This window comes from Dendrobates tinctorius, unplaced genomic scaffold (assembly GCF_039654945.1).
Source record: "Dendrobates tinctorius isolate UK_male_01 unplaced genomic scaffold, ASM3965494v1 ptg000196l, whole genome shotgun sequence".
In the NCBI taxonomy this organism is placed as follows: Eukaryota; Metazoa; Chordata; class Amphibia; order Anura; family Dendrobatidae; genus Dendrobates; species Dendrobates tinctorius.
The window spans coordinates 12,997,709-13,017,898 of NW_027361863.1; the positions used below are offsets into that span (position 1 = coordinate 12,997,709).

Sequence of the window (20,190 nt, forward strand, 5' to 3'; positions counted from 1 at the left end):
TGGCCTAAGATTTATTTGGAAGTGAATGCAGTTAATTGGGGCATTTTTTTGCTTGCCACATGGCAAACTATCCCCTTGTGGTGTTACAATGAATCTGGATGTGTATATATTAGTTTGCAACACATTGTGGCAGCAGTGGGATAACTAAAATAAGCCCCTGCGGTAAATTGTTAGATCAAGACTAGCTTGCTGTTTTCCATCACATGGTGGCAGCGGTGGGATAACTAAGATAAGCCCCCCTGCGCATGTGATAGCTGAGTGCTGGCCAAAGGTCATAACCTCCGACCATGACAGGTGCCACTGCCTATTCCAGATAGTCCCTGGACTCATCTGTCCATAGATTTTATCAGCGATCTTCCCCCCTCTAATGGCAAAACCGTTATCTGGGTAGTTGTTGATAGGTTCAGTAAACAGGCACATTTTGTATCATAATGGTGAGACTCTATCAAAACTATTCATTCCTGTGGCCCCCATTGAGAGTCGGGTATTGTCATGATCCAGGCCGGGGTTTGTTTATTGTTATTCTCTCCCCGGTCTGGTCATGTGGGGGTTAACCTTCTCTGCCTCATTTTGTGTTCTGTGTGGTTATTTCAGTCTGCTGTGGCCTGCAGGCCAATGTCAGTGATAGTTCATGCTTCCAGGCTAGAGCAGCTGTGAAACCTTAATAACGTGTTTTGTTCTCTGCCCGTTTAGTCTGTTCCTGTGACTTCCCTTTCCTGCCACCCTGCTTGTCTTAGTGTTCACTCCCTGTGCTTCGACCTCTTGGTATGTGACGTGGCTTGTTTTCTGACCTGTTTGACTGTCTCACGTCTCAGATATCTCTGCTCCCGACTTGCTCTGACTTCTGGCTTGTATTGCTGTGACCTCTGGTACTTCTGCTCCTGACTGTTTCTGACTCGGCTCGTCTGATTACTCTTTCGCCACCTGTGGCACCAGTGCTGCTGCTCAGTGTTGCTACGCTGTGTGTGCAACTTCTCTTCCCTCACCAGCACCTCCTGGTGAAAGTTGCGCTATACTGCACTGCAGCAGCATTACACTGGACATTGCAAAAGCCAAGCATGCCGTGTAATTACTAGACCTAATACAAAATTCTAACGAAGCATCAGCCCACTGGATATACAATGGAAATATCCGTCAACTCTATGCACATATAAAAAGGTACCAGACTAGTGTCCCCTACCTCCCAGGGAGCTTTATATAAATGTCAGCTTAGGTCTCCAATATAGAATATAAACATCAATTCTCTGCAATCGGGAATTTCCTGATACGCGTTGATTCTAATCTGGATGTTTTTATTTTCTTACTATTTTCTTAATATTTTTATAAATGATTTTTATTTATTAAACAAATCGGGGATCTCCCGAAATGCTTTGATTTTAATCTGGATGTTTTTCTTTTCTTCATTCAGATTTTTTATAAATGATTTTTATTTATTAAATAAATTATTGGCCTCACGAAAAGTGACAATTCTAATGTAGATGTTTTTATTTTCTTCATTCATATTTTTCTATATTATTTTATTATATTTTTTTCTGAAAAATTTATTGGTGTATTGGTGTTGCTAAATAAATCGAGGATTTCCTGAAACGCGGCAACTCAAATCTGATTTTTTTTATTGACATTTAAAAAAAAAGAAAAAAAAGGATTTACTAAACAATGCAAGAATATTGGAGAGAACTCATGCTTGTATTCTATAAACTTTGTATTGCTATTGAAGACCTGAGGTTGGATTCAAATAAAGCTGTTGGCGAGGTGAGGGGCACTGTTCTGGTTCCCCCCTTTAACAATTGTGTGCTTTTTTTTTTTTATAAGCGCACATTGTTGGTGGATATCATGATTGTGTGGCTGTCGTTTTTTTTTTTGTATTTTGAAGGAAATAGACAATTTGCTGTTTTGTTAGCAAAACTAATTAAATCACATATTTTCTTATTAATAATTATAATTGTGTGAAATTCTCAAATTATTTTTATTATATATAATCACATTTAGTTGACAATTGCCTTATGGTTCCCAGGAGCTTTGCAAATCAACACCTCAAGTCTCCAAAGTGAACTCTCCTTAGATACACATTGTATAAATCCACCACAGAGACCCTTTCTTCTCCATAAGACATCCATGCATCTTCACCAATCACTGATCAGTACAAAAGATGTATGTCTCATCAGAGGGTAATGGAGACAATAAACCTCACCTTCACTGACTTCGTTCTCCTCGGCTTCCAGGAGCTTCCAGACTTCCAGTTAGTTTTCTTTTTCATATTTCTGGTCATCTATGTTGCAACGTTGGTTGGAAATTCATTAACAACTGGTCTATTTTGCTTTGATCCTCATTTCCACACTCCTATGTATATACTCCTGTGTAACATGTCAGTATTAGATATGTCCTTCACCTCCATGGTTCTACCAAAGTTATTGGACATCTTTCTAACTGGGAACAATGTCATCTCCTATCATGGTTGTATCGCTCAGGTTTTCTTTTTCGTGGTGCTCATAGTGTCGGAATACTTCATCCTGGCTGCCATGGCTTACGATCGTTACGTGGCCATCTGCCATCCCCTACGATACTCTTATTTCATGAGCCTGCAGGTCTGTTTCTGGATGACATTAGCATCTTGGAGTATAGGAGTCCTCGAGGGCATTTTTTTCATCATTCTGATATCATCTTGTTCATTTTGTAAGTCAAATGAAGTAGACCATCTCTTCTGTGATATAAAGCCTCTAATGATACTTTCTTGTAGCGACACACAGACTATAGAAATGGTAATATTTGTTCTTGGTGTCATCATTGGCTTTGTCCCCTCAAACATGACCTTGGTGTCCTACATCTATATCATCTCTACAATCTTGAAGATTAAATCTAAAGAAGGGAGGCACAAAACTTTCTCCACCTGCTCCTCACACCTCACAGTTATCCTCTTATTTTACGGAACGGTCCTCGGCATGTACATGAGGCCAAAGTCCAGCTATTCCATGGACCAGGACAAGGTGTTTGCCATCTTGTATGCCGGAGTCATTCCAATGCTCAACCCTCTCATTTACAGCTTGAAAAATCAGGAGGTGAAGAAAGCTCTGTGCAGAGTTAAGAAAAGACTTTATTTTGCCAGACTGTGTTAAATATGAAACTAGTAACCAAAGCCGTGTTTTTCCAACATTTAAGAAGATTTTCCCAACCTACACAGAAGAGAATCCACAGACTTTGTGAAACTTGATGGTCATGAGATGGTCTCATGGAGGGATGCCCACTGATCCCAAAGACAGAGTTCTGAAGTACTTTGCTAGTCGAGTACAGTCATATCTCTAGGTGTCCTATAGACAATAAATGGAGAGGTGGTGTGAATGTGCAGCCATTGCTCTAGTTGAACAGGTCACATCATAGCCCTGTTGTAGGACCCGATGATCAATTGTGGATAGATGATCCTTCTCTTAGTTGGGGCGACCGCTTTAATGCATGTTTCATATCCTGACCGATCATAATTGATCTACAATGTCTTTCGTGAAATATATAACTATAGTTCTATATACTAGATAGATTACTATACGATACAATTGCAATCAGAATTTTTTAAGTCCCACTGTAAATTCGGGTTTATTAGCAAAATGTAAAACTGTTGTTTGCAGTAAATGAATGTAAATAGCAAATCACAACTAATAAAACAAGTTTTTTCTCCAGATTCAACATAAAGTACCACTTTCACTAACTGCTGCAGTGTAAGAATAATTTATCCCCCTAAATATAAACTGTTGTGAGTTCATTTTCCCCTTCACCGTTGATGTCTGATGAACTCCCTCTGCTGGTGAAGAGAGGTAGTGAAATTGATTGGGTTGAGAAGAACCTGTCATCTGAACGGGTGGAGCCTGATTGGACACCCGGAATCACTGAGTGGATATAAGGCAGCCGACGCCCTACTGGGGTGCTGGTGATCCTTTCTGCTCTGAGCTCTTGCAACCAGTTAGTCCTGTCTACTGAAAGCTAAGTTTTTGCTCTCTTATTTTTCCATGAGATTTTGTCTGTTTGCTTCATGTTTTGTGTTCAGCCTGCCTTTGTTGGGACGGACTGAGCTCCATTTTTGTCTCTGATCAGTTTATCTCTTTGCTCTGTTTTCAGAATATACCTGAGTGCTGATATAGTGATTTTGAAGTCGAGCGACTTCAGGGCCTTTTTCCCTATCAGACGGTTGGGACATTTTCGGTAGGGTTTTTTGCGGATTACAGCCAGCATCTTTTCTGTCCCTTCCTATTTAGCTAGTTGGGCCCCATCGTTTGCTCAACCTGTCTTTCTGTCTGTATTTGTGTTTTCATCTGCTTTTCACCGACAATACATGTTGTGGGCTGTCTATTGCTTTGGGGTCTGCTCTGGGGCAGTTTAGATTTCCCCTTTCTTTCTTTAGGCTTATTTAGTTCTCCTGCTGTGAACGAGGGGTCTAGGGCACCGTAGGAACTCCCCACGGCTACTGTTAGTTGTGGTGAATAGGATCAGGAGTCTGCAATCCGATAGCTACCAACCTCTCCGGTTTTCTGGACTTAGCTTGTATTTTTGTTTTTTCCTCCTTCGGTGACTCATTCATAACAATAAACCCTCATAACAATGCAACATTTGCAAACAACTCAAGCATACCAGATGTAATAATAAGCAAGGACTTTATTGGTTGCATTAGATGTTCCTGAGAAAAGACACATTAAATACCTCGACTGGCTGGGGAATTATGGGCTGTGGCTAGTGATGAGCGAACGTGCTTGCCACTACTCGTTACTCGCCCGAGTATCACAGTACTCGGCGAGCACCGAGCATTTCCAGGATTACTCGGCTGGAACTCGGGTCTCTTTTTGGCAGACGTTAGAGACCCAATCACGATGCAGGGATTGTCTGCCAGACAATAAAACGCTGAAGTCATCTTTGTTGTGGTCGTGCAGTGATTGGCTGACCACACAGCATCGTCAGGGGTATAACAGACATGACGCTGCTGTGCTCGGCGCATTCAGCTACGGATCTAGATAGTGTAGGGAGAGCTGCTGCCGAGATAGGGTCAGAATTGGGGATTTATTAGTCAGTGTGGGGTCTACCATCGTAAACTACTCAAATCCAGCTAAACTAACAATCCTACTAAGGATTCTGGAGTATATAGGTTCCAGTGTTAGGTAGGCAGGGGACTGTATGTCGCTCTGTACACATCAGTGCAAGGCCTGCAGGCAGTGTATGTGTGTATATAGATCATTGCATACATCAAGAGGGTCCATTCCCTTACTGTGTTCCCTTGCTGCTGCTGCTACCAGTGGGATATATTGATCGTATATACCTAGCCCCAGGTGTAATTGGCTTTGAAATTTTTTTTGGCCAGGGTTAACAGAGCTTTTTTTATTGCAAAGCAGTCCAGAGCCCTTTTTTTCTCCATTTGCTTTTTGACAGTGCACAATACAGCCAGATCCTTTTCCTAGCACAGCGTGAAAATCCAGCAATTTTAATTTCCCAAAAAACCCTCTTGAGTGTGCAGAGAAATATTTAATTTTTATATGAGTTGAGTTGATTTTTTTTTTGTGTCTTACACAATTTCTTGACACTATTTTGCTGAAACCCCCACCCCAAAAATAAGGCCACATATTTTACAGTGTGGTATATCTGTGACACGCCTCGTCCATCCGTCTGCTAAAGATTTTGGTCTTTTTACCCCAAATACAATTTTTTTTGGCTGTCTGTCACTGTACTTATATATAGCACTATTTAGCCAAAAAATAAAAAAAATACAGGCCACACATTTATCGATGTGGTATCTCCGTGCCAGCTGATATCTGTGCATGCTCAAAGTTTGGCCAGTTTAGGCCGGTTTTCCTTTTTTGTCCTGGGTGTCACTGTACTTTTATTCAGCACTGTGTAGTGTCCGGGTCGGAACCAAGGGGACCGCCATCTAGGTTCCTAAGGGAACTGTACCCGGGGAGCGGAGGAGGGAGGTGGACGGCTGAGAGTGACAGAACAGCAAGGGGAGGGGCGAGTATAAAAGGGGCAGGGAGCGCGCAGGGGAGTCAGTTGGCGGTACAGCAGACACGGAGCAAGAGACTGTGGAAGTGTGAGAGAGCCAGAGTGACAGGCGGTGACCAGAGAGGAGACCAGCATCAGAGGGGAGATTTACAGTGGCCTGCGGAGAGGAAGCGCGGAGCTTATCGACAAGAGACTGCCGCTTCACTCCAATCCGGGGTCACAACCTGCTAACGGTCGCCCGCAGCCGTTGCCGCTGTGCTCCAGCCTGTTGAGGCCTGTCCGCCGCCTCACTTCAGCCCGCGGCTGCGGCCTGCCCACAGCCGCCCCGCTTCAGCCCGTGGTTGCGGCCTGTTTATCATCGCCCGCAGCTGACATCACCTCGCTGCAGACGACAGTTGGGGCCTACTCCCTGCTTACAGAGAGACACTTTGCCCGGGCCCAGGCCGTGCACGTGGCCTGCCAACTGCCACTCCTGGTAACTGTGACACAACCCTGCTTGGGGACTGGAATCTCCTTGAACTTGCTCCCAAGCGAAAGCCCGCTGTTTCTACAGGGGGTTACCTCTTCAAAGGACTCCTTCAGGGCCTCTTGTGCCCCAACTCCTCCTGGGTAAAGAGGCGCTTGAAGATTACTCCAGACCTTCAGCAGCTGGGCCCAGCAGCTGCAACGCCAAAGCAGCTTCATCAGAGACGCCGAGGGACGTCAGGATGGATAAGTGACGCTATAGAAAATAAGGACCCGTAGTCGGCCATATCACGGCCCTATAGTAACCGGCCTTTGCCGGGCTAGTCGTGCTCCCTTTAATAGTGTTTGATTGTATTGAGTCCCTGCGTGGACAATTTCTGTTACTTTTTCTGGTTGCTTAGTATAGCCCTAGCGGCTTTTATTTGATAAAGTTATTTTTCAAAAGTATACTTAGTCTCGCAAGTCGTCACTGCATCCTGTGTACCTGCTTTACCACATTTGGCGTAGTCGGCAGGATGCAGTCCCCGAGCACAGACAACGACACCCCAGACCAGGGCAGGGCCATGAACTCAACAAATAACGAGGGCCCTCGTTCCAGCATCTTGTTGGGGGCTATGCTGAGCAACCTGCCTAGGTTCTCCGGCTCCAATACCATGCTATGAAGCTGGGCAGAATGAATGCGGGGGCTCTTTCGGATGCACCCGATGTCTCCCGACCTAGAAGCCGAAGTAGCCCTCATGGCATTAGACGGGGAAGCTCGGAATTCAGTTATGTTGAGGCCCCCGGGACTCCGTAACACCTTTAGTAGAGTTTTGCAGATTTTAGAACAGACTCATGTGGACCAACGTAGGAGAGCTAAGGACCCGGTTGTTCAGTCGTATGCAGGGAGAGGGGGAGACCATCACCCAGTATCTGAATGTCCTCCAAGAGTTACAGACGGCCATTGAACGGAAGGACGGCGTAGGGGTAGGACCTATTGACACTACACTATGCGACTTGTTGGTGACTGGACTGCGGGACCCGTTAATAAAGCAGGCATTTCGGGAGCAGGTCAGAGTAAACCCATGTATGGATTTTGCAGAGGTGGGGAGTCAAGCCCGTGCTCGAGAGCAGGAGCAGGGAATGGCGGTCCCCGTGGGGAATGTCCGGAGTGTGGAGGCTTCCGTGAACGCAGTCGAGGAGCCTCAATGGGTAGAGGATATGAAACAGGAGTTGAAGAACATCAAGGGTGAGCTGGCCGAAATGAAAAGAAGAACTAAACCTGTGACTGGACAGTCTAGCTTCAATCTAGGGGCCCCGCGCTACCCGGGGTGGCCGGTCCTTGCAGACCCGGTGCTATGAGTGCGGGGAAACGGGCCACTTCGCCCGAGAGTGTTTGCGGCGTGGGAGATACCCACTCCGGCGGCCATTAAACTAGAGGGCTCCGGGCTGGGGGGACACCACTCGGAGCCAGAAACCACGATCAGGGGTGGTGGAAGTCCCAAAGATTTGGTCACAAAGTGTCTGGTGGTATGGGCAGAAGTCGAGGGCCGTGCCGTCCGGTGCCTAGTGGACACAGGGTCACAAGTAACAACTATGCCTGCAACTTATTTCCGGCAGAATTTCCCCGAGGCAGCGAGACCCCAATGGGGACCCATGATCAGACTGGTAGCCGCCAATCAACTACCAGTCCCTGTTGCCGGAGTGGTGTGAGTGCAGGTGACGCTGTGTGGTAAATCCCTCGGCTGCAGAGGAGTGGTTCTGACTCAAGGGGAAACCAATAAGCAGCATCCAGTCATCCTAGGCATGAATATACTGCGGGAGTTCGGCAATCTGCTCCTCAAAGATCCAATGCAAGAGACCCTGAAGCAGTGGGGTTCCCGCACGGCCCAAGGACAGGTATTCCAGCAGTTGGTGCAGGAAGCGCGAGTACACCAGGATTGCCAGGAGGGCGAAGCTCTGAGTAAAGTCATCGCACCGACGGCTCCCCTGCTTGTACTGCCCCCTGGACAGAGAGTGATGCCTCTGCCAATACGAGCCTCAATACCACTGGAGGGCGTAGAGTTGCAGGTGGAGCCATGCTACTCGGAACGCTTGCCTCCTGGCATACTGGTGGCCCACTCCCTGACCACAGTGCAGAAGTGGACCCTCCTGGTGCGCTGCGTCAACCATGAAGATCAAGACGTCGTCTTGAAGCCCAGGACTGAACTGGCCAAACTAGTCAGGCCTTTGGAAGAAGTGCTGCCAGCCCCTGCGGTCCAATTGAGAGTGCAACCCGAGGACCCGTGGGCAGTGATTATCCAGACTATGCATACTGCCGAGACTTCAACCTAGGAGAGGGGTCGAAATATCCTGGAACAAATGTGGGCCCAACTCTCCGGCCTGACTTTAGCTCAACTCTCCCAGATAAAAACACTGCTCGGACAGTATCACGAGGTGTTTGCTAGCCACGAGGAAGATTTTGGATGCACCACCGCCATCACTCATGGAATTCCCACGGCAGGAGCGGCCCCCATCCACGAACGATATCAGCAGATCCCTCCACAGCTCTACCAAGAGGTGAAAACTTTACTGGCTCAAATGTTACGAAAGGGAGTCATCCGAGAAAGCCAAAGTCCCTGGGCGGCTCCCATCGTGTTGGTCTGCAAAAAGGATGGCACCCTACGGTTCTGTGTGTACTATCGAAAGCTGAACGCCTGTACCATCAAAGACTCGTACCCACTACGCCGTATAGAAGAATCCTTATCCGCCTTGGGGAAGGCGAAGTACTTTTCGACTTTGGATCTGGCCAGTGGGTACTGGCAGGTGCCCATGTCAGAAGAAGATAGGGTTAAGACGGCGTTCATCCTTCCCATGGGACTATTTGAGTTCAATTGGATGCCGTTTGGGCTGGCCAACGCCCAGGGAACCTTTCAGCGGTTGATGGAGCAGTGTCTGGGGGACCTCAATTTTGAGGCAACGTTAATATACCTAGACGATATCATCATCTATGCTGCCACGTTTGAGGACCACCTGAGGCGGTTTGGGCAGGTACTCGGCTGGCTGCAAAGTACGGGTTGAAGGTAAAACCCCAGAAATGTCACTTATTTCGCACCCAGATCGAATATTTGGGGCATATCGTCTCGGCGGAGGGCGTAAGACCGTCCCAGGAAAAGGTTGCTGTCATCCAGGGGTGGCCTACCCCCGAGACGATAAAAGACGTGCGGGCCTTCCTGGGGTTGGCCGGATACTACCGTCATTTCGTAAAGAATTTTGCACGTCGAGCCCAAGCCCTGCACGACCTGCTGAAAGGGGCTCCCGCCGGGGCAAATGGACGGAAAATTCAGTGGCAACAACCACAAGAAGAGGCCTTCCAAGACCTTAAAGCCGCACTATCGGGTGCCCCGGTGTTAGCTTATGCGGATTTCTCGCAACCATTCATCCTACACACTGACGGGAGTCTTCACGGGCTAGGGGCTGTGTTGTCGCATGTTCAAGGCGGCCGGGAGAGAGTGATTGCGTACGGAAGCTGGTCACGCCATGATTCCGAGCGCAACCCTGACAATTACAGCTCCTTTAAGCTCAAGCTCCTCGCAGTAGTGTGGGCCATGACAGAGCGGTTCGCAGAGTACCTAGCGGGCTCTGAAGTAGTGGTGCGGACCGGCAGTAATCCGCTGGCCCATTTGGAGAATGCCAAACTGGGAGCTCTGGAACAAAGGTGGGTGGCCCAGATGGCGAAATACAACTATAAGATCATCTATAAATGAGGGGCCGAAAATGTACACGCTGACGCCCTCTCCAGAATCCGACATACAACTCCAGGGAAGAGTCGAGATGACGAATTGGAAGGGGAAGAGATACCGTTCGCCCTCACCACCGCCGTGTCCATGGCTATCACCCAGAAAGTATCCCCCTAGGAAACCCTAAAGGGTATGCTGGAACAATCCCGTGACAAATGGATTCAACAGCAGCAGGAAGACGAAGAAATTGGACTCCTCTGAAAATGGGTAGCTGCTGGCAAACTGCCCACTGACTCCCAAAGACAGACTTTGACTCAGGACATGTTCCTGATGTTACGACAATGGGAAAGACTGGTTTTCAGAAAAGGACTATTGTACCATAAAATAACATCAAGTACAACATCTATGACGAATTAGCAGGTAGTTATGCCTGGAGCCCAACTCAACGAATTGGCTCGGGAAGCCCACGAAAAAGGGGCTCACTTCGGAACTCAAAAGACCTTGCAATGGTTGCAGCAGATAATTTACCATCCACGTTTTCATGCTGTTGTGGAGGAGACTTGCCGGGCCTGCCGCCTATGCGAGTTAGCCAAACCTCCCACACAGCGAGCCCCTGTGCAAACAATAGTGACCTCAGTGCCCCTCGAACTTTTGACGGTGGATTACCTGACCATTGGTCCCGCATTCCAGGGATATGAACACTGCCTCATCATGGTGGACCATTTCACTAAGTTTGCTGTAGTCACTCCCACTCGAGACCAAACCGTGGAGTCGGCCGCTTCCGCAATTTGTAGAAACTTCATACAAGTGTACGGCTGTCCTCAACGTGTACATTCCGACCAAGGAGCATGTTTTTTGGGAAAAGTTATAGAGGAACTACACCGTCTTTATGGTATCAACAAATGCCGAACCACACACTATCACCCGCAGGTAAACGGGGCCTGCGAAAGATTTAATCAGTCATTAATTCAAATGTTGCGTACTCTGGAGAGTGACAAGAAGGCCCGCTGGCCCGAATATGTCTCCGAACTACTATGGGTCTATAACAACCAGGTGCACCGGGTTACCAGGTATACCCCTTACTCCCTGCTATTTAGACGAGAAGGCAAAGGGATCACTGAGGTGGAGTTGGACCCAGAGGAGCCCCAGCCCTGGACCGGAGTATCGTCCTGGGTACGGAATCACCGACACCGGCTACAAACTCTCCACCGAATTGTTCATACCAAGTTCCAAGACTTAGAACATCCAGGAAAGAACCTACCTCCATCGCCCAACCTACAAATCGGAGACTGAGTACTTGTATTAGACCAACGCCCCCAGAACAAATTAGAGCCACGCTGGGAGGAGAGTCCCTACTGAGTCCTACGCCGCATAAACCCTGAAGGGCCTGTATACAAAATATGACCCGTGTCGTAGCTGTTTTTGTTCTGACCAAGCGTCAGATCTTTCCAGATCACCAGTGAGGCCAGATTGAGAGGTTTTGTCGCCCTTCTGATGACAAGCGCTTGGAGACAAAGGACTCAACACACACGGGTCGTGGTCAAATCACTTTATCTGACGTAATGAAATATAAGACATGTTTTTATACCATTTACAGCAATATGTTACTCAATATGTGGAGCTCATTTGGCCCCCACCATCACCTCAGGGTCGTATTTTGTTTACAATATAGCCAGAACATGTTGTTGAGAATAAATATGATAACAAGTATAGTTTCCTTGAAGACAGAGACTACTAGTCTACATAAGTATAATTCTAGCAATAATAAGGCAAAAGGCAATTGAAGTCTTAAAGGCATTTAAAGGGATATAAAAGCAAACCATTAACTCTTCTATATCAATTTCCCCCTTTTGTAAATGGTATAACCTTTGCCACAGGGTCAGCTGATGTCCACATAGGAGCTACTGTCTCATGGGTCTAGTACCCATAAGGGGGCTTCCTACCTGCTTCGCCCATCCACCCTCAGTGTGGACACTCACTTTCCCCATCAGCAATGGCCACCTGGGGTCTACTACAGAAGGTTCAGCCTTAGATTCTTTTTTTATGCATACATTATTCAGTAGCTTAAGTAATACATATATTAGCGCTTTTACGGCTACATAAAGCAATAAGCAAACCAACAAAATTTGCATACAAGTCTATATAATGCCAAAAATCCATCCTACTAAGCCATTAAACCAATTTACTGGATTTAGGAAAGAGAATGTGTTACCCCACCAGGAGTCTCTCTTTGCGCTGTGTTGTTTTAACCATTGGTCTCTACGTTCACCTATTTTGTCTATACTGGCCCCGATCTGGAGGTTGCCAGCAGGGTCAATATAGTCACAACAGGTGGGACCAATTATTTGACACATTCCTCCTCCTTTTGCTGTCAGGTAATCTAGTACTATAGAATGCTGGTTAGTAACTGTCATTAATTGTCCCTGTATTGTATTAGTCTCATTTAGAACTTCAAGAATCTGGAAAATCTGATCGTCCAGGTAGTCGGTACCTTCCACTAATTTATCCCACAGTTGTGTTATGAAGGGGTATATTAGCATACTACTGAATATTTTGTTATCCCCATCTCTACTAGATGCGGCCTACCATTTGGCTGGGGCTTATTGTCTGCAGCCCTTCTATACAAAGTGTGAATTGGGACTGCTGCTGTGTCTATTTTACTATGAGGAACTATGAAAGTGGCTGGTGTCAGTTTAGCAAGAGTGCAGACCCCTCTTATGTCTGGGCTCACCCACCTGTAGGCACGATGTCCGCAAACCAAGAATACTCCTTCAGGGAGAACACAAACGTGACTAGGGGTCTGTATACATTGGTATAAACTCAAAAGTCCTGACCTACTGCAGGCTTATGGGCACACCAAGTATTATTCATTGGTTTTCCCCTTATACCAGATGTACATTTACCCCTTTCTTTCCTTATTATTTTACCCATAGATGCTCTACAGCCTTCAATACCATCCTGGTACATCGTCTTATTAACCTGTGTTTGATCATGAGTGTAATTATTGTCCTCACCACAGGTGTCTGCTCCAGTGTGTTGAAGACTGAACCACCGTCCATCATTGGGAATAGGGTCTGAGTGAGGGATCTCAGTCCTCCTCCTGGCGACCATATTTCCGACATCTGAGTCATATTCCCGCCACCACATTTGTACCTTTAGGCCGCGTTATATTAAACTGAAACCAGGGATTAGCGGCCCATTCGACTATAGCCAATGAGGCAGATATATCACGGGGCACACCTAGGTTGAGTCCAAGTCTCATTGTGTATGCAGTGTGGGGTTAATACCTCCCATGGCTCCAGAGGTAAGGCTAAGTACGGCATAGTCCTCGCAGATACAGGGCTGTGTGTACAGATCCAACAGTCCTTCGGTTTCTGTCCTTCCATGTCCTTTATAAGAAGAGCATGATGCCGAATAAGTTTGTTGTCCCAATCAGCATTTAAGAGTTTATCCTGTGTCTCTGTAGAGTGCAGTAACCCTGTCACTGCCAGCAAGGTGATGAGGAGAACAGTCATTCTGCTGTTGACAGGACCTTCTTGCAGTGACTGGCGTGGATCCAGGTGGACTTTCCCTCAAGTTTTACTGAAGTGGATGTGGTCAGCTGGACTTCGAAGGGGCCGTCAAATCGTGGGTCCCGGATCCTTCTCACGTGTCTGCGTATAACCACCCAATCACCTGGATTCAGCTGATGCACATCTGCACTGGCATTAGGATCTGGAATGGATGAGAACACATGTTTATGCACCACATTAAGTCTTTCCTGCAAGGCCTGGACGTAGGCTGTCATAGCACCGTGTTGCATTTGTAGCACCTGTGGGAAGTACAGACCAGTCTTTGGTGCACGACCAACAGGACTTCAGAAGGAGACAAGCCTGTGTTTCTATTTGGAGTGTGTCTGACTGAAAAGAGTGCAAGAGGCAAGCACTCCACCCAGCTCTTTCCTGTGTCTGCCATGGCCTTTTGAATTTTCAGTTTGTGTCCCATTTAGTCTTTCCACTTTCCCACTACCTTGTGGCCTATATGGTGTATGAAATGCTTGCTGTACACCCGGGGCCTGCATGACTTCCCTCATTATTTCTCCCGTGAAGTGTGCACCCCTATCTGTTTCTGTGGTTTCTGGGACACCATACCTGCAGATCAGTTCTTTCATCAGTTTGTCTGTAGTCATTTTAGCATTTGCACATTTTACCGGATAGGCTTCCGGCCAACCAGAGAAGAGATCTACACATACTAGGATATTTGCATACACTCCTACCTTGGTAGCTGTATGTCGTCAATCTGCAGTCTCTGAAACGGGTAGAGAGGCCTAGATGTCGCTTTCTTAGGGACTTTTACTGTTCTACCTGGGTTGTGCTGTGCACAGATGAGGCATGATTGTACAAGTTTCGCTGCGTAACTGAAACCAGGAGCGATCCAGAAGGCATCTACCATGGCACACATGTGACTTTTTGAGGTGTGATTGGGGCCATGTGCTGCTTGCGCCATGATTGGGAACAGGGACTTTGGTGGGCACATTTTATCCTTATTCTCCCATACTCCATTTGAGTTCAGCTCAGCTCCCAGTCTCCCCCGGTGTACCTTCTCTGTTTGGGCAGCCTTTTACTGGAGGGATTTCAGGACATCTAGACCCAATGTGGCTGGAATACGCTGACTCCCTGCCACCGTCCACTGCTCTCTCTAGGCCGCCTTGTGCTATTTTAGCAGCCTCGTTCGCCCTTCTATTGCCCTCTACCTCCACGGAGTCACCTTTGTGTGTGCTTTTACCTTGACAATGCCAACCTGGACTGGTAACATCAATGCCTCCATCAATTGTTTCACCAGCTCTGCATTTTTAATGGGCTTCGAATCTGTGAAAATATTAGCGACTTTACCTGCAGCGGCTCTACACGCCTCAGTGAGTGCCTTCAACTCTGCCTCCTGGGCCGACATGTGAGGAGAGAGTGGTTCCGCTCGGATTACCTCATGTGAGGATACTACTGCATACCCAGTGTAGAATCGTCCATCCTGGTGGTATCTGGGGCCATCTACAAAAAAGAAACTCAAAGTCTGCATTAGGAACAGGTTTTTCATGAATGTGTGCAAACCCAACTGTCTCCTGACTCATCAGTTCTATGCCGACATGTTCATGCGTCATGTCAAAGTATCCTTCCTCACTCACTAATACGGTCACCAATTCCCCCTTTTCTGAATCCACAGGCAGGAGGGTGGCTGGATTCAGAACGTTACATCTTTTGAGGGTGACATACTCAGGAATTAGTAGAGCACACTCAAGTCGGAGCTGTCTGGCCATAGACAGATGTTTTGGTTGAACTTGTAGGAGTATGGCATGGATGTCATGTGGGGAATAGATTGTCAAAAGAAACGTCAGTGTGATCTCACATGCCTTTCCTAGTAGTGCGGCTGCTCCTACCGCACAGACACAATCAATTTTGTGTGAGGTCCCGGGTCACTAAACCTAGGAAGATGCATAGATGCTTAGGTGACCTGGGTAGAGGGAGATCTTGAATTGCCTGTTTCCTGTCAGGTGTCTGGTACCTTCGGCAATATAATGTCCCAACAAATGTCACCTTTTGTTTGTAATACTGTAATTTGTCACGTGAGACCTTGCAACCCTTAGGGTCATCCACGTACTGTAATAGTACAATCAGCGGATGAGGTGATTGCCACTACTCAAGGATCCCTGCCATCGCTGCTGAATAGATGGCAGGGGGTTTCTTTCCCCCTTTTGTGGGTGGACTGTCCAACAATATTGTTCACCTCTATGAGTAAAGGAGAAAGATACTGACAGTCAGGGTGCAGGGGTACAGAGAAAAATGCACCTGCTAAATCAATGACTGTGAAACATTTTGACATTACTGGGATCTGTGACAATATTGTGTGTGTGTGTTAGGGACGATTGAGGTCACACTCACTGTATCATCATTAATAGCCCTTAAGTCATGAACCTTTCTGTAAGTGTCAGCAAACCCTTGAGTTCCTTTTTTTTTTTTTTTTTCTCTTTTTTCCTAATGGGATACAAAGTGGTGTCACAGGGGGAAGATCTTTGCAGTCCAAAGGGGGGTTTCTTTGCACCAGAACCCCTGCCTTAACATACTCTCTAATATCTCTGCTCGGGGAAATTGATTTGGCTATTGATATTGCTAGGCTCAAGGGGTATTGCTTTAAACAAGGGGGAGTGGTTCCTTCTTTCATTTTAATCATGACGGGGGGAATGGGCAACTGACCCACATCCGTTTTTCCCCTTGCCCAAACAGTGTCTGGCACCTGTCCCATTTCCTCATCCTCAGGCATTTTGGTGTCAGGTGTTGGTTTCACTGCTTTTTTCATATACACCATTGCCGCAATCTTACACAAATGTTTATCTGAGAGGGGACTTGTGACTGTAATACCCTCAGGAGAGTACTGTATGGTGGCCTGGATCGCACTCAGCACATCTGCTCCCAGTAAATTCATAGGGGTATTGTCACTAACAATAAGTTTTGTAAGTACCACAATTCCAGCACCTCACTGTTTCTAGGTCCCTTGGTACCTTACTACGTCTCCACTGTTTTCCTTGTGCTCCAGCATACATGACAGGTCGTCTTATTGTCCTTGTTTGCTCAACTTCTTTAGCTACCTTAAGGAGGTCTTTCGGATCTACACGTCTCCATTCAGGTCTGGCTGTCTGTACTGCGTCTCGCAAGTCTTTGTTCATACCGTAAATGAATGTATTCACCAGTATTCTAACATCAAGTGGGTTTATGCAAATGTACCCCATGTCTGCCCATTTCAGCTGTAACCGTCCAAAGTACATCTCTACACTATCTCCTCTTTGCTGTGTCACGTTAATCAGGAGTACAGACTGCTCTGATTGTTCCACTGTAGCCCATTGTCTTAGTGACTCACAGTATGTCTCCCCAGACAGTGCAGATTTATCATCCATGCCCCAAGCCTGATTCTTTGTCACATCTGTGTGTGTCTTAATTATATGTCCTAGTGCGTCACCTGCCTTTAAACTCACCAACCTCTCTAGGTCTGCCCAGGTACACTTATATGTCTGCTGTATTTCCTGTATGTGTCTGTAAAATGGGAATGGTTGGTCTTCAGGGGCAGGCAGCTGCTTCAACAAAGCTAGCTGGTCAGAGGGACTCCAGGGATAATACACCTGCATCTTTCTTATTCTAGTCGCACTGATGGGGTTGGTCGTCTGATGTCTACTGTCAGCTTACTCCTCAAAGGTCAATGTCCCCACTACCCACTCTATTATGTCAGCTTCTTATGTCACTACATATGATCTTGTCTGGACAGGATTTAGCGCAACTCGCTTAGGTCAGTAGCACAGGTCACACAAGTAGCTATTCAGTCTGGGTTTGTCTGAGTCTGATCACAGTGTTTACAAGTCCATCTGTTTTGTCTGAGTCTCTGGTTACTCTTTGTCAATCAAAACATTCATAATACACCTTCCACACTGCTGCACATTCATTCTCAAGCATCATTTATTCACTTGCTATTTTCTTCCCTTGTCTGTGCCTTTTTGTACATCCAAACATTCACACTCTGGTATTTTTGCCTTTTTTTTTTTTTTTAAATTGGTCCAACCTGTATTACTGCTTCCTTCCTTCTCTGTCTTTTTCAATTTGCATAGCTCTCTTGGATCTCATTGGGGGCACCGACGGTACACAGAAAAAGTTGCCATGGCTTCAACCTTTTTCTGCCGACAGCTCACTTTTCTTCTGAAATGCCCTCCCAGTGTGCCTGGACTTCTGTCTTACAGGCCACACTTAGCAAGTCAGAGAGAGCCTGCCAAGGTGTAGCGGGAAGGCTCCTTGCCTCTCACCCGGTAGACCTACAGGATGTAGCGGGAAGGCTCTCTGCCTCTCACCCGCTAGATCAGCTGGCTAGAATAGGATCAGGCCTGCATCCTTCCAGCCCAGCTCCATGGATTGTTGTGGGAAGGCTATTTCAACCTTAGACAGCTCACCTTTCTTCTGAAATGCCCTCCCAGTGTGCCTGGACCTCTGTCTTACAGGCCACACTTAGCAAGTCAGAGTGAGCCTGCCAAGGTATATCCAGAGGGCTCCTCACCCTCGCCTCTCACCCACAACAATAAAACCTGCTGACTAAAGTAAGAAGTCCCAGGTGTGATAGGACTCTGACCTACTTTATCAGCCGTACAGTCGGCTACCTCCTCTATTGATACACAATTTGCTATACAAATCAATCACACAACTAGAAGCAGGTTCAAACACATTAATGACCAAACAATCACTTATAATGACCATCAATCACTTGCAATTTCCTTCTAAATTAGGCACCATATTTTACTTTTAACTTCCAACTTCAATTAAGTACTGTTGCTTTAAAATGCACAAATCTTTCAGCGCGTACCTTATGGATAGAATTACAGAGAATTTTGAGCACAGCTCACACTCAGCAGAGATAAGAGCGAAGGGAGAAGAAAAACTGCGCAGCGGTATCATTACCCCCTCCCATCAGAGCGTCCTTCACAGAGTTCCGTAGTTCTTTAGACTTATCAAAATCAATTTCTACAAAGAAAACTCAAAATCACGGGATTTCACTGTAAGGGCAGATAACTGTATAATGGGATTAACCATGCCTTGCCCTTTTTCTGGCCAAATGCATTCAGGAAACTTTGCAATGTAATGCCACATATAACACGAGCTATATCATTACTCAATTCATTCAGTCTCATACAGACATACTCACCCCTCACTGGTGATGTGGGTTCTTTTGAACCGTGCTGTTACAGTCTTACCCAGAGGTATGTGGACATCCTTAGAGAGGTTGCAGATGCAGAATCAATGTAAGAATAAATGTTCTCACCTGCTGCAGCCTGGATTCTGCATTTTCAACCTCCCAGGAAGCTCCCACATACGGATTCCGAATAGACTGGTTTCCACGGTCCCTGTTCGGGCGCCAAACTGTCGTAGCTGTTTTTGTTCTGACCAAGCGTCAGATCTTTCCAGATCACCAGTGAGGCCAGATTGAGAGGTTTTGTCGCCCTTCTGATGACAAGCGCTTGGAGACAAAGGACTCAACACACACGGGTCGTGGTCAAATCACTTTATCTGACGTAATGAAATATAAGACATGTTTTTATACCATTTACAGCAATATGTTACTCAATATGTGGAGCTCATTTGGCCCCCACCATCACCTCAGGGTCGTATCTTGTTTACAATATACCCAGAACATGTTGTTGAGAATAAATATGATAACAAGTATAGTTTCCTTGAAGACAGAGACTACTAGTCTACATAAGAATAATTCTAGCAATAATAAGGCAAAAGGCAATTGAAGTCTTAAAGGCATTTAAAGGGATATAAAAGCAAACCATTAACTCTTCTATATCACCCGAAAAAGACGGAACACTGCCTACTCACATTGTGCACCGTAATATGTTACACCCATGTACTTCCACTGACCCTGCACAACCTGAGCCTACCCCCCAGATCTCGGAACCATTGCCAGTGGCCTGGGACCTGGACGACGAAGAAGACTTTTCCCCGATACCTATGGGCTCTCCACCCAATGATAGCTCAACTGGCCCAATTAACCTGCCCGAACCAGCTAGCCCACCACCGTTCACCACCCCGGAAGACTCCACCCTAGTCGAGCTTAGGCGCTCCGACCAGGACCAGTTCATATGGCAACGAAACCTGACATATCCACAGACCAACCCCAGCATACTAAAACCCTTGCCCGAGAACTGGTGAGCATACAGGGTGGGGAGTGTGGGGAGGAAAACCCCCGCAGAGTGTCTGGGCCGAAACCAAGGGGACCACCATCTAGGTTCCTAAGGGAACTGTACCCGGGGAGCAGAGGAGGGAGGTCGATGGCTGAGAGTGACAGAACAGCAAGGGGAGGGGCGAGTATAAAAGGGGCAGGGAGCGCGCAGGGGAGTCATTTGGCGGTACAGCAGACACGGAGCAAGAGACTGTGGAAGTGTGAGGGAACCAGAGTGACAGGTGGCGACAAGAGAGGAGACCAGCATCAGAGGGGAGATTTACAGTGGCCTGCGGAGAGGAAGCGCTGAGCTTACCGACAAGAGACTGCT

General features: G+C 46.8%; 1 protein-coding gene and 1 long non-coding RNA gene across 2 annotated transcripts; one reads left to right on the forward strand and one right to left on the reverse strand.

Moving 5' to 3' along the window:
* The first annotated feature begins 2,171 nt into the window (after positions 1–2,171).
* On the forward strand, positions 2,172–3,113 carry LOC141056082 (olfactory receptor 5AR1-like). The gene has a single exon (XM_073552742.1). The coding sequence runs from the start codon at positions 2,172–2,174 to the stop codon at positions 3,111–3,113; it is 942 nt and encodes a 313-aa protein (XP_073408843.1).
* Positions 3,114–11,667: 8,554 nt separating this feature from the next.
* Positions 11,668–19,058, reverse strand: LOC141056190 (uncharacterized). Its single transcript, XR_012221590.1, has 2 exons — positions 18,840–19,058; positions 11,668–13,847 (listed from the first exon to the last, which is right to left on the reverse strand). It is a non-coding gene; the product is annotated as an uncharacterized lncRNA (long non-coding RNA).
* Positions 19,059–20,190: the final 1,132 nt, after the last annotated feature.